The sequence below is a fragment of the Tiliqua scincoides genome, chromosome 1 (genome assembly GCF_035046505.1).
Source record: "Tiliqua scincoides isolate rTilSci1 chromosome 1, rTilSci1.hap2, whole genome shotgun sequence".
Lineage (NCBI taxonomy): Eukaryota > Metazoa > Chordata > Lepidosauria > Squamata > Scincidae > Tiliqua > Tiliqua scincoides.
This window is the reverse complement of record NC_089821.1, coordinates 221,091,493-221,106,302: the sequence shown is the minus strand read 5'-3', so window position 1 is coordinate 221,106,302 and position 14,810 is coordinate 221,091,493. Positions and strand designations below refer to the sequence as shown.

The 14,810-nt window shown below is 42.6% G+C and overlaps 1 protein-coding gene across 3 annotated transcripts in view; it reads left to right on the top strand.

Moving 5' to 3' along the window:
- Positions 1–14,810, top strand: part of PRKN (parkin RBR E3 ubiquitin protein ligase) — an 862,188-nt gene that overhangs the window by 562,124 nt on the left and 285,254 nt on the right. For all 3 annotated transcript variants that reach the window (XM_066616280.1, XM_066616288.1, XM_066616297.1), the window contains one exon: positions 9,844–9,980. In XM_066616280.1, coding sequence (XP_066472377.1) covers positions 9,844–9,980 — 137 coding nt within the window. The remainder of the gene's footprint in view (positions 1–9,843; positions 9,981–14,810) is intronic.

The following is a 14,810-nucleotide window of genomic DNA, read 5'->3' as shown; positions in this document are numbered from 1 at the left end:
GACGATGTTTAAAAGAGGCTCCCTTCAGTTCTGTGGATGCATTAGATGCCAGTGTCTGATTTGTGGGTTAGTGAAAATGCTGCTTTTCTGTTCTGGCAAAAGTTGGTAAAAGCTACCTCTCTGCAAGGGGTATGTTAGAGCGTGGGGATGGGGGCGGGGAAGAGTTACCACATGCGGGCATGTCACTTGTTTGACATCAAAGCTAATGGCCCAATCCTATTTGGATGCTGCATCAACAACACACAGACTCCAGTTCAATATCAGTCATGTCCTAAGCCCATCCAGTCAATGCCTCACAAGCACATCCCTCTCAGTAACAGTATCACAGCCCTTCCCAGTAATACCCCCAACATCCATAGAACCCTGACACAGCCTATCAGCCATGGAGCAGCATTCTCATGTCAGCATGTTATTAGTGTAGCATGCACATCAGAGTGATCAGAGTGATCATGCACATCAGAGTGATCATTGGTGTGATGTCCAAGGTGTCAATCACCACATCCACTCAGCCCCAACACCAATGGCCAGAGAAGCGCCACTGGGGTGAACTGAGCAAGGCGCTGGTGCAGGACCAATAAGCAGCTATTGCTGGGGGGATGCCCCCACTACCAGGCACTAGGAATATGCAACACAGCAAGAGTCAATCCCATCAAGCATGGGGAGATGCTCCAGAGCACTACACACACATGCACACAAAACATGACACAAGGATGTCACAGCACTACCATGCCCTACAGGAGATACAGTGGTAGCATTATAGGGGCAAATGCAAAGATCATCTAGGAATTTCTGCACCCAGAGTTCAAGTTCCCTCATCATGCCCACATAAACACATATTTTCAAGGAGTAACTTTTTAAATAAAGCAGAGCAAGCATAGAAGAGGACAGCCAGGTGAAACAAGCACACACTTCTCTCCCTGGCAAGGGTTTGAGTCTCTGTGGAGTTATCCACCAGCTGGAAGGAAGCCTTTTGCCAGGACAAGTCACAAGGCACAACAGCACTTGCAGCCCAATCCTAATGGACCAATGTGTGCTGTCAAATAGGCAACCAAGCTGGGGGTCCCAGGCAGAGGAGTGGGGGAACTTAAAACTTGGAAAGCTGGGTTTCTAGGAAGGCAATCAAACTGAAAGCCTAGGAAAGTAGATCCAAAGGGTGGGGGGTGCCCAGACTCCAATTCAATTGGGCACTCAGGGTAGGGTGCAAGGTGCAGTCTGGGTTCATACAGGGCTCCCAAGTACCAAATGCAAGTTCACCTGAGTCCATCTTCCAGGGGCATCAGGATTTGACCATAAAATTTAGGATTAAAGCCTCCCTCTTATACCAGTTGTCACAAAAGAAAACAAAGGATTTTGTGGCCTAAATGTCCAGTGCTCAGCCCAAGATGGCCCTGAGGTTATCTTTCCAAGGGTGAACAGAAGGATTTGTTTGGAGCCAAGGTGGATCCCTGGGGCATAACAAGTGTACTTTGGTTAGGTTTTGGCCAAGACATTGGGTCTTGGTACAAGTCAAGGTATATTGGGACAAGGTTAAATGTTTTGTCCTGAGTAGAGAATAGCCAATTTCAGTTAGAAGTTCCTTACCTGAGGTTTAAGATACCTCTGGGACACAGGCCTTTGTTGGGGCGCAAGGGACCCATTTAACTTTGCGGGCAATGCAGTTGTGGGTTGGGACTGAATGATCAGGAATCCCACAGGGAAACGGCAAAGGTTGACCATGTTCAGATGAGAGAGAGCTTCATTGTTTATTAGCGGGTTCTTGGGACTCTGTCTATGGCTGCATTTGGTCTTGCTTGCCCTGACCAGACAGGAGTCTCAGGCTAACGCGAGAAGTGGGGAGATGCGGCAACATAGCATGCAAAGAGGACAAAACTCCTCTTACTCCTCCTTTAACAGTAGTGCCAAAGAGGAAATTTGGTATGTCTGGCTTGTCCGGGGGGGGGGGGGGCTGTCACTGATATTATCTCTTATGTACGGCAAAGTCACAGAAGTACTATCCTCCTTTACATAGGTATGCTTTTTTGTTATGTATTTTGTACCTGGGGTTTCCCTTAAATTTGCTTTATTGTACCCTGCAAATATAAGAGCGAAAGGTAGGTCATATCTAAATTTAGCATAATTCTAGAAGTAGTTTCCTCTTTTCTGAATAATTATGTGTAAGCAGAATGACTCCCCCCCTTTAAAAAGAGCTCTGCAAGTGAATGTAGGTTACAGCTTACAGCTGCTCAGAGCTGTTCATCATCTTCCATTTATGATGATGATGTCAGATGGTAAGAGGCCAAACAAGGGGAAAAATTAATGAATACTATTTTTAGCAAGACTATATACTATATTGGTTTTCTCTACAATACATCTCACGCGTGTAGTTTTTTATGCACGTTTTTAAATTTAGGTTAACTTTGCTGATTCTGCAGCAGTCCTACAGCCCAATCCTATCCATCTTTGGTACCATGAACTTGTGTTTCATTGGCACGCACTGTCGCAAAAAAAAAACCGTAAAACACTTTGCAACAGTATTACTAACCAGCGAGCCAGCAAGAAAGCTGGAGCCTTCCTGAGTGAGCTGGCAGTTGTCATGAGGCCTGCCGGATCAGGTAAAAGTGGTGCAGCGGTGGGGGGAGGGCGGATGGAGGGAATGGAACGGGGAGGATATGGGGCAGGGTGAGGAAACTGGGTCTGGAAGGGGGGCCTCCCCAACATGTTACCTGTGTTGACATTTCCTTTTGGGTCTGTTGACACTGGCAGGCAGGCTCCCAGCTGGAGCTTGGGCAGTTTGCCACTCAGCTGCTAGAGCACATTTTTCAGCAGTCACCACCAGCTGAATATGTGTTCTGCTAGCAGTGAGGTCTATTGGACCCTCAATTATATAGCACCAATTGTTCCTTTTCAGACTAAGAGCTCCGAACTTTGTTACCTTTCCTTGTAAAGAACGTCTTCTGCTGTTGTTTTTGATAACACAGGCCTACAAAATTGAGGGTCAGAAAAGTTTTTCCCAAACTTTATGGTGGTTTGATATGAATTTGAGGTGTCGATTCCAAAAATGGCATCTGTTTTGCCCTATCACGTTTTGTTTTGTTTTGAAGATATAGTATAGCCTCATTAGTGAATGGTTCAAGCAGCTTCCTCATGAGGAAGCCATGGTATAGGCTTCCTCATGGGGAAACTGCTTGAACCATTCACTAAAGAGGCTATGTCGTGTCTCCAAAACTAGACGTGATAGGGCAAAACGGATGCCATTTTTGGAATCAGCACCCCAGATATACCCAGGAATTGGTGTAACATTTAAGGAAGCAGAATGTGTGTTGGCCGGAGTAATTTTTACTGTGTTTTATCGCTTTTACTGCCTCTACTGTTAGGAGTATTTCATTTGTTGCTTGTTTATATTGTATTTTAATAAGTAATGATGGTGTGGTCTTATTCCGAGCTGCCTTGGGCCTCCCGGTTACTTGGGAGAAAAGGCAGGATAAAATCAAACTTCACCTATCGTTCCTACAGTAAAACAGGATCCCAGTGGGTCCAAAAAGTACTGACATGAACCACAGAGAGGTTCCTCTGTCTCCATAAAGAGGTTCTTCTGTCTCCTTTGCCGATAATAAGTGCGATTTCAGGGTTATGTGTGTAAACTGAGCTTGCTTTCTTTCCCTAAGTTTGGATTTCTTTGCAGATTTATTTCCAGTGGTGTGTCTCATCTTGAAATATGCTTAGTAATCTCCTGTGGATGTTAACAGATGAAATTGTTCTAGAAGTGTATAGAGATCCATTCAAAATTGAAAACGATTTTATGGTGCTTATATGGAAAACTTTTGAAGCTAGAAGAAGATTGCTAAAACCAATAAAAAATATGTTAATAGGGAACTCATGGATATTTTGTAATAAATATAGCCCTCTTGGGCAAAGGATGAGCAGCAACATATTTATTCATGCCACAACCACCACCTCTGGAAGCCTATTTCTGCTTCATTCTGTGTAATCCTTGAGAGTCAGCCATATAGACATATCCCTCTTTTTATTATTATTTGGTTTAGGATATTTGATAGAGAGGTGAGAAAAATCTAATCGCCACCTACAAATGACCTCAGGGATTTTCACAGGTTCAATGACATTTTTTCCCCTTTACAAATATCTCCAGGCTTTAGCTACATCTGAAATGTTTCAGAGCAGTGATGTCAACTTGCTTATTTTTAATGAAAGGACTGATAGATGTGGCATTCTATTTAACCTTAGATTGCTTGCTCTTCTCGACGCTTCCTCCCCTTCTCCTACACCCCACCCTTACAACTGAAGGCTGTGTAGGCTAATAGGGAAAATAAGCTAGCTCAAGGTTTTCATAAGCAGGCAGTGAAAGATGTATCTTTCAATCCTCTATTGTGTCTGCAGATAATTCCTTATGCTAAAAACCTTCTCACTTTTCTGGCTACGGGACTGACTCTCAATACATTAATAACACCTGTCACAAGATTTTGAGATATATTCAAACAATTTATTTCCCAGTGGGGCTCTTATCTAAACAAGATCAGTCTTCATATCGTTCTCCATTTAGTACGGATTCTGTAGTAGCGTCTCTGACTGGTATTGTACCTGACTTGCTGATTCTCAACTGGGGGAGGGTAGGAGAAGAATATGGGGAATGAGTAATACCTCCCACCATAGCTTCTTTAACAGGCTCATACTGCTAACATAAAGAGCGAAACATTTTAGTGTTGCATTTTGCCTCCCCTTTTCTTTGCAGTGGTAATTTTGAGATGTGTACATGAACAGCTCAGTAATACATGTGTGGGAGAGGACAGATTGTGCCCATAGACCATTATGTACCTGCTGCGCTCTCTCTCTCTCTCTCTCTCTCTCTCTCTCTCTCTCTCTCTCTCTGTATGTGTGGACCTTGGCTCAAATTAAACACCAGTACATTTGAAGAGAAAAACCTCAGATGAATAAACAACACCAAATGGATTAAAATAGAACACTTTGTCAGTGATGGAATTGGATATCCTTGTATGGGTTATATCCATACAGGGATATCCTCCTACTCAGTTTTGGAGTTAGGGTCACATGACAGCAGGAATTCCCTCTGCAGGGTTCCCTGTACTACGTCCCCTGGCACTTTCATTAACTCTCTGACAGAGGTTCTTTCAGCATCATCAAAGTTGGTGTTGGGTTCCGTCTCCACCCCTGACCTCAATATTTTCATCAACTCTTCTGTACAGAGCCATATGTTTAAAGTATGCTCATATTTTTCCACATGAGCTCCCATTTCACATGTATAAAATAAATCTACTGTTGAATGAATTCATATAAAAGGATCAAGCCCACTAATCCAGAATGCACTCAAGCAAAGGATAAGTGTGCAATGAATGACAGAGGTCCACTTGTGGAATCCTGTTCAGACTTTTCTCAGTGAAAAGAATGTCTGGGCTTTCTTTCCCAAGGCATACATCTCATCTTGCCTTATTACTGTAAGACGCACTTCAGCAGCAATTAGCTGAGTTCAGATACAGTTGAAATCGAAGTGACCCTCTTTCGTCAGTGCATTAAAACACCATTGATTCAAATGAGACAGCTATAGATCACTTTCTCTGTATTGCACCAACCCTTTTCAGAGCAAAAAAACAACGGGGCTCTTGCAAAAAGACCACCATGAAAAGGGATGGATAGGGCCTTATGCTGGTGATATTGTTAGAAAATAAAACAAATATATGGTTGTATTCCTGCTCTACTTTGAGTCAACTTTCTGAAGAAGAGACCTTGAAGTGAATGAATGAAAAAGTGTTTTTGAGGGTATGGCTTGAAGCACTTGAAGAGTAAAAAAATTTTACTCTTAGGAATACTGCGATGGGACTCTTGTAACTGACAACAGCCCACGAATATTACACTGGCGCTCTCAAATCTTTGGAGGCAGACATAACAGCTACAGTAACTAAAACTGCCAAGTGTTCCTCCTCTTCTGCCTGTCCCTTTTTAGAAGTCTTTTTTTTTGTTAGATTCCGAACAGCAAGTGGTCAACTAATAAGGATTAGTAATGGGGAGGTTTTATTTAATTCAGTTTGTAAGCTGCTTTATTCAGTGAAATCCCTTAAAACATTGAGATTATATTTTTAATGCTACCAACACACTATCTTGACGTATGAGGCTTTTAAAGCATATTTTGAAAGAAGATTACGCATTTGTATAAGGTAGATGCAGTGCATCAGAATGACATCTTTTACATGTGTCGCTGTGTTTCTCCTGCATTCACCATTTTCCAATCTAGTATTTTAGGATTAGATGGAAGATTTTAAGTGATTTTTCAGGGGATTCGGTGGAAGACTTAAAGATTTCTTTAAGGAATTGCAGACATTATTAGGGATGGAGATGGGCAATAGGAACATATGAGGGCATTAATACTTGAAGAAAGCGTGAAGAATTATAAGGAATCCTACATTAGACCTCAGTCTCTTAACAAATTTTACATTTCATTTATGCTAGTTGGCAGCTCTAAAGGACACACAGAATTCTAGATTCAGGAGCTTCCCTGATGATTGATAGTCCCAGAATATTTCCCTTCATAGAACAGAAAAGGGAGTTCACTGGAATAGCTGGATTTGCAAGCAAACTGTATCTTACCTTGTACAGCTATGTGCAAATTGTTTATGCTTATCCAGATGCTTATTTTTTTTTTTTGCATGAATGATAAGTTTCTTATCAATAGAAAAACTCCTGAGAGCATTACCCATACTAATTGCAACTTCTTTACATCATGATAGTCCCTAGCAATTTGGTTGCCATGCATAATAGTATTAGAGCATAAGATAAGTCCTGCCAAATCAGGCCAAAGCCGTATCTAGTCTACTATTTGGTTTCCCACAGTGGATCATCAGCTACCTCTGGGAACCCTAGAAAGAGGAAAGAAAAATATGCATCTCTCTGACACTGATGCCCTGCAACTGATATTCAGAGTCATACTGACACCACACCTGGAAGTAGCATATAGCCATCATGACTAAGAGTCATTGATAGACTGGTCCTTAGTGACTTTGTTCAAATTCCCATGTAAAGACACCCAAACAAGGGCAATCACCACATCTTTTATTAGTGAATTCCACAGACTAATTAGACCACTTTGTGAAGAAGTATGATAATGACATTTTCTGATGTCAAGAAATAGTCATTAGAAATTAGAAAGTACTAATCAACATTTCAACTAATCAACAATGGTGGAAACACCATATTAACATAATGAAACTCATTCCATACCCATGCCCACATACATGACAGAAGCATGTTCTCCTGGGCAATCCTGCTCATGATTCAGAGTCATGGCCCAGGAGTTAGGAGACTTGCATGTTGAACCCAGAGGCTACAGGCACCCTATGAAAAGGGCTTGAGTCATGCTGTGGTACCAAACAGTCAATACCAGCAGGTGCCAAACCTCATCCCATTGGCCAGATCTGGCACCTGGAAAAAACCTTCCCTGTCATGTGCGACGTAATGCTCCTTGCTGCTACCTGCTATCTTTTCAGCCAATCTCATCAGAAAGTCATTCTGGGCAGCCACTTCCTCTGCTCGTTACCCCAGCAGGCTCTGTGCCCCAATTTGGGAGTGGAAGTAGCTGCCTGGAACAGCTTTGACAAGATCTTACAGGCAGCAGTGCAGAATGGTAAGTGCCACACACGACAGGTAAGGCTTTTCCTTAAACACAGCTGTCCCGTGGTTTGGAGACTGCAGGTCTACACTAACATTGCATATGGCACACTTAAACTGAGAAATAGTCAGGAGTTTGAACAGGAGGTTGGATCCCTCTGAGGAAAGGTGAACGTAGCCTCCACAAGACGAAACCTAAATTTTAGGTGTGCTGTCAGCAGCAATAATTTTTGTGGAAAAAAGGACAGGCAGGGCGATTGGAATCCAGCACTTCTGTTCCACAGAGCCATACTCTTCTACTGCATAGCTATAAAGGCAGACGGAAGAGAGATGCATGATTAGGGGCTTGACATTCATCCAGGGGAAACAGTTCCTGACATGCTTTCTTTTCACACACACCCTACCCAACTTCATGCTTGAGGCAAGTGTTCCCAGTCATATTGGCCATAGCCAATACTGAAGATGCTTTGGAAGTGAAGCCACAACCCAGTGGAACAGTACCACAGGAAAGACCTGAGGAGGGACTGACTGCTGAGTGAATGTAGAATTCTAACTAAGCTCCATACATCCCTGTCAAGCCCCTAACGTGACCACTTCTTGCTTCCAGCATTGGCAGTGCCCTCCTAGGGGCTAAGCTAGCATTGTATTCTGCTGATGTAACTACATTGCTATGCTGGTGCAAATCCACTATGCAAGCAGATTGTTCTGTGCTGCCAGTGCAAGAGGATTATTAGTATTGTACTCCGATCCTCATCCAGCTAGGGTAACTGAAGGATAGGATAATGCTGCAAAGCTTACTGAAATTACTGAGAATAAGTAGATGTAATCCCACATGCTTCCACCTGGCTTTTCTGGGTTTGTGTTGGTCTGTTTACATGTTAAATATTAATACAAAATTATTTCTGGAATCATGACATAACTTCAGTATTGGCTCGTGTGAATCTAAGTTTTTCCCCAGTCTTCTGAGACATTTACAGCCCAATCCTATTATTCCCCCCCCCCACTGGTGCAGCTACACCAAACATGGGTACGCTGTATGGGGTGGGGGGGTATGGATTGGGAGGCTTCAGCAGGGAAAGGGAATTTAAATCTCTTTACGCTGCATAAGCCTCTTACTCCACAATGAGTTTCCCTGTTACACCCCCGCCTTGCCTCTGTGCTGCCATTCATCCACCCCTGCTCCACTCCTGCTAGCTTACCTGCTCCAGTGGGTAGGGAAGAGCCAACGAAGCATGAGGGAAAAATCTGGCTTTCCAATTGGTTTCCTGGCAGTGTGCTACTTACTCAGTGCACTGCTGGAAAGTGCTTTACAGTGCTTCTTCAGCAGTTGCCATCAATGGAATGCACGTACAATTGGCGGCTCCAGTTCATAGGACTGGGCTGTAAGGGATTAATTGGTAGAGTACTATACATATGTTCTCCCTTTCCCTGTCTAAATCTTGATACTAATTTATCCAGTTGTCTCCTCTCACCTTTGTTCAGTCTTGCTCACTTTCATTCCAGTTCTCAACTGGAGCTATCATCCTACCTCTGACTACATTCTTGCATTGTTTTTGGTACACTGTGTCGTAAGCAGAGGTGTTTGAAAATGGTGTTGTTCACCTTACTCAGAAATAAGCCCATTGTGTTCAGTAAGACTGAGGCTGTACTCTTTCCTATCTTACTCACCAGAAACAAATACCTCTAATCATAAGTAACCACTTCCAAAAAGAGCCCATTAAAGTGGCAGTTTTCTCCCAAAGTGAAATTACCACTTCAAGAGCAAATCTTAACTTCAGCAGGGCAATTGTATAAACTTGTGCAGCAGAGTTTACTCCATGGGATTACTCCATGGAGTACTCCCATGGGATGGGATTACTCCAAAGGCCCCTTGTGACAATGCAGGAGTTCTCAAGAGTAAGCCCCAGAAGAGGGGAAGCAGGAAGCACCTGTACATCCTGTTCTAGTCCAACAGCTGGCACTATTACAAACAGGGACTCTGGTGCTCTGAGAATGCATGTCCTTCAAATGTCTGTCATTTATATTCTGTAAGATGCCTGGAGCATTGTTGGCAAGAAAGAAAACTTTCATACGAAGGAATATTATTGTGTAACAGTATTATAAATTGACTTACTGTAAAACATAGACTGTCTTGTGCCTTGACCAAAAGGCGATGTAGAAATATAGTAACTTCATCAGAGTAGCCATAGTGGCACACTGAAGGCAAATTACATCTCCATTTTTGTATTTCAGGAGTCCTGTGTTGGTATTCGAGTGCATACATCGCCATGTCATTTGCCTGGACTGTTTTCATTTATACTCTGTGACTTTGCTGAATGATCGCCAGTTTGTCCATGACCCTGTGCTTGGCTACTCTCTCCCTTGTGTGGGTAAGTCATCTGGTATTATTTTGTATGCTACATGCCTTAAACAGGGGAAAGAAATTACTAACTTAAAAAAACAAGCATCTTTTTGTCACTTGTTTCAGATATATTTATTGAATTATCATTTTTCTTAACATCTGCTTCTTTTGGTGGACTGTCAATTGGAAAATACTGATTTCCAATTTGGAAAATCCTTTATGTGCTACCTCTGTAGTACTCGAACCTGGTTTTAAAGGGCATTTCTTTTATAAGCATATGCATACATTTTTCACATTAGTACTTCATCATCATTAAGTGTTAAATAATGATAGCTATAAACTACAGACAAAAAAAAAAATCTGAATGACCTCCACATCACTTCCTTAGAGTCAAATAAGTTGTTAACTTCATTGGCCTATCTTCAAGTGCTAATAGGAAAAGTACTGTAACTGGAATTTCAAATAGACTTTCTGGCTGGCGAAGTTATGTCTGCTAATTACCATTGTGCTGAGTGCAAGGCTGATCAACCAGAGCATTTGCTAGGCCAGGTATCCTTTCTGCTTGATTAGGGAGAGAAATGCTGCTTCGATGCAACAAAAAAGGTTGACTTTCTTCTGAAACAGCCCTTCTGACTGATCAGAAACAGAATGCAGTGATTCTTTCATGAACTGTACAGTGAACCTTATAAAACAGCTGTGGAGAATGTCTTTTTCTTTCTTGCTGTCAAATTTCAAAGTTGTAGGCAGTACCATGTCATATTAGGCCAGTCATTTTACAGAAAAAAAAGAATGGTAAACCTCAGACTAATTGCCACAAAAAATGCTTTTTTTAAATGCTCAGACAGATATCCTGATCAACATATCTAAGGTTTCCCAAAAGTGGGGAAAGGATGCCATTCTGGGAAATTATATTTGATGTTGACTTTGAAGAACACAAATTTAGAAAAAATTGCTTAAACTGGCATTCTGTTTGATACACAGCATTTGTTAATGATAACAAAAAATTGTATATGAGATTAGAGATGAACATTACATTGAACCTTAAGCTTTTTTTACTGTCACACTAAAGTAGACTAAGTTTATTTGAGAGAATTGTTCACATACATGATAGTGGCAGCAAGGATCCTATAGAAGCAAGGATCCTATAGAAGAAAAATTGAAGATTTAGAAAACAGATTGTCTAATATGCTTGTTATGGCCAAATTGTTTGGTTTTGTTGCAGTTGGTTTGAGATAACTAATTACCACCAAACTCTGCTGCTTCACAGATGCAGCCCCCAGAACCTGCCTCCCCACAAGTACAGCAGCAAATGCTTACCCAGGGAGATATGATCAGAAATACTTGGCAACTGGCTCATTCTTGCTCCCTTTTCAGCACCTAGAAGTAATGTCTGAAAATGGCTTCAGTGAGGTTGTATTTGGAAAGATGGTGGGGTGAACTACTTAACCTTTCCCATCCTGCCATTTGTATGCTAAAATAGTCCTTCCCAAATTGCTTTACCATTCACAGAGCAAAATATATAGGGACTGCCTTTCTCTCTATAGGTACAAAAGTAATGGCAGAATGGGAGGAACAAGCTGCATCTTCTTCTGTCACTTTTCTGCCCCTAATCACAGACTTCCAAGCCTTTTTTTTTTTTTAATTTAAAAAATACTGTTGGGAGTAACAGAGACAGAACACAGTGTCACATCTGCTTTTGCCTTCACTCTACTCCATGCTGTTGACACAATTTGCTGTTGCCTACTCTTGTGGAATTAGAAAATAAATTATGTCCTTATCTGTTGTGAGAATCTGTCAAATGCACCATTGTCAAAATTCTGGAGCAGGAAAGGAAACTAAGATAGTCCCAATTGACTTGGTTGTTCAGTAATTGCAGCTCAGTTTCCATGGTTTTTGCTGGTGACAACAGCAAATCTGACGTGAGAACTTGAAGAAATCTTTGACATTGATTCCATCCTTTACACTGGTGCAAGTCATTGTTGAATATGACTTGGGTAAAACAGAGATATTTGAGTCAACGAAGGAATGTTCTGAGAAGAAATGCAAACATTTTATACTGTAATTTTATTTTATTTCAACTTGAATGCATATTCTTAACTGAATTAAAATTAGTAGCTAAAACTAAAAACTAAAGCACCATGAGTGTCTCCCAAACCTCAGGAATAGATTTTTGATGGGGAAAGGTGCAGAGGGGAGAAGAATCAACAAAAGATGATTACCCAACATTAACAGGAGAAGCTCTTTGGATGTAACCCATTACTGATAACTTATGGGCAGCCCAATCCTGAGCTGCCTGCAAGCGCCCAGGCTCAATGGCTCTGTGGAGGACTGCCGCTGGATCCTGCGCCTCCCGCGATACTGTGGGAGGCACCTTGGGAGAAGGGGACGTTCCCCTGAGTAAGGGAAACATCCCCACAATGAGGCTACTCTCTTTAGCGCCGACCAAAAGGTTGGCCCTAAGGTAAAGGCGCTCATGTAGGGCGCACAGCCCTCCACGAGCACCTTGGATCCTGCGGAAGTCAGCTCTGCGGATCCGCCTCGTCCCCTCCCCCGACATGCCTCCCACCTGACCCCTGGAATGCCTCCCCCACACTCCCGGCCACACCCTCGCCTCCCTGTCTACAGCCCGGTGGTCCGGGAGACCGCCAAGCCACGGAACCAGGGTGACCGCCACATGCTAGCCCAGCTCCAGCCGGTGCTGGGCTAGCTCCAGTGGGAGCCCGGTGGTGAGCCCCACAAATGTACCTTACGGCACGTTTGCAACTGTAGCCCGCGGCACAGAGCTGTGTCACAGACCACAGGATTGGGCTGTAAGTAAATTAGCTAAGTGCTGTAGTAAAAGACAAAAATTCTTTTCAGACATTTTCTTACTTCATAATGGTAATTAGTGTGCGTGGTCCCTACGGTAAATATTACTATTACATTGTGCTGAAATAATAGGTTATTTTATCTGTATCATCCTTCTGAGTAAGATATTAGCTTTCTAGTTGTGATCATATCTTCAGAAATGCTAACACTGCAACATCATTGTGTGGTAACATTAATTTATACATCTGTTTTGAATGGAAATGGGATTAACCAGTCAAGCCACTATCGTCTGAGTAGCCATATTGATGGCACTGGAGTTGATCCAGAGTATGTTTGTGGAATTCTCTACTCTCTTAAGTGCTCAAAAATCTTAAATTATAGAGACAGTTTAGTTTTGTCATTAACTTTATTTAGTTTACCAAAATGTGCAAGAATGTTTTCATTCTGATGGTGGTATACTCAGAAATGTAATGACATAATGAACATAGCCAGTAGTTCCATTAAGTTTTGACTGTCTGCATTTGATGTTATCAAGGAAATGTACTCACAATGCAGGAGTTTTGTTTTTTTTAAATAACTTGCCCTTAATTGATCTAGAAGTCAAAATCCTATCTACAACGTAAGAGAAAGAAAATAAGTGAAAGGATTTATTCCACTGGGGGCGCAATCCTAACATAGACTTGGGCTGCCCAAGTCCCTTGGGCCGGCCCAGGAAGCTTGCAAACGCGCCGTAAAGGTTGCAAACATGCCATGAAGGTTGCAAACATGCCATTTGCGCCTCCTGATGAGGAAGCCGCGTCAGCTGACATAAGACTGCATGCCTGCTTCCCAGCAGCTGCTTCTTTCGGTGCGGCTGCGCTGACACAAGCCGCAAAGGTAGGCATGGGGGGTCCCCAGGGGTAAGGGGAAGAGTTTCCCGTTGCCTCTGGCTGAGCCGCTGCTGCCCACAAACCCGTGTTGGATGCAGTGCAAGTCTCGTTTTAGCGCAGGTTTGGATTGCACCCTGGATTGCTGTAACTAAGAGCAGTCATGTGTTAACACCGATGCATAGTAATTAGACATGACATTTGCAATGAAACTGCATTTCAATAACAATTGCAAAGTAAGTTTTGTGACTGATAAGGTTTAATAGCAGGGCCACTGCACATATGCTAAAACTGGCAGCCAAAGATTTGTTTTGCTATCTTAGATCACACACTGGATCCCATACCACATCAAAAGAACCCCCGGCCCACCGGCTACTCACTGGTCAGATACCTTTTCCAGGTCATTTAAACAATAGGGACTGCTGCACTGGACAACAGTTGCACTAAACCAAATAGCATGGAGACACTGTGGGCCACATTGGAAAGATTGCCAATGAGGATGGACCATCAATGTATCTCAGATCAGTATGTTAAGTAAGGTTACCTTTCCACCTTCCTGACCCTGGACTTATAGTCTCTGCTATCCCCTTTTACAATTTTTCTTTACTTTTTGGATTCTTCCTTGCGGCATGCTTCTTTCCAAGGCTTTCAACCTGCCCCATCATTCTTTAGAACAGTGGTTCGCAAACTCCTATGGAGGAGTTGGGAACCTTCTAAGTTCTTGAAGGGGCAGGACAAGGGGCCAGCGATGGCATCGCAGTGATTTCAGTTCAGTAGGGACCAAGGAGCTGTAAAATTTGCCTGGAGGTATTGGGCTGGCCTTGGGGAATGCCTGGGAGGCTCTCAGCCCCCTCTGTGGGCCTCCCTACTACTGAAAATAGTGCCAATCGGCAATTGGAAGCCACTTTCGGTTTTCAGTTGGAAACCTTATGGCACTTTTGTGACGGCAGTTGCCCGAGCAGCACAGTGGCTGCCGGCACTGCCCTGGAATAGGATCAGGCTCTTATAGTTATATTATTGTATGAGAAGGCTGTGATTGGGAAACTCATTATGTGTGTTGATAGTACTTATGTCTTGCAGAGAGAAGTTGGTTGTATTAAACTAGTTAAAAATAACTTAGAGATTATACTCTACCCATGTCTAATGGTAACAAAATCTCTCCCATCTCTCTGTTCTGTGTTTTA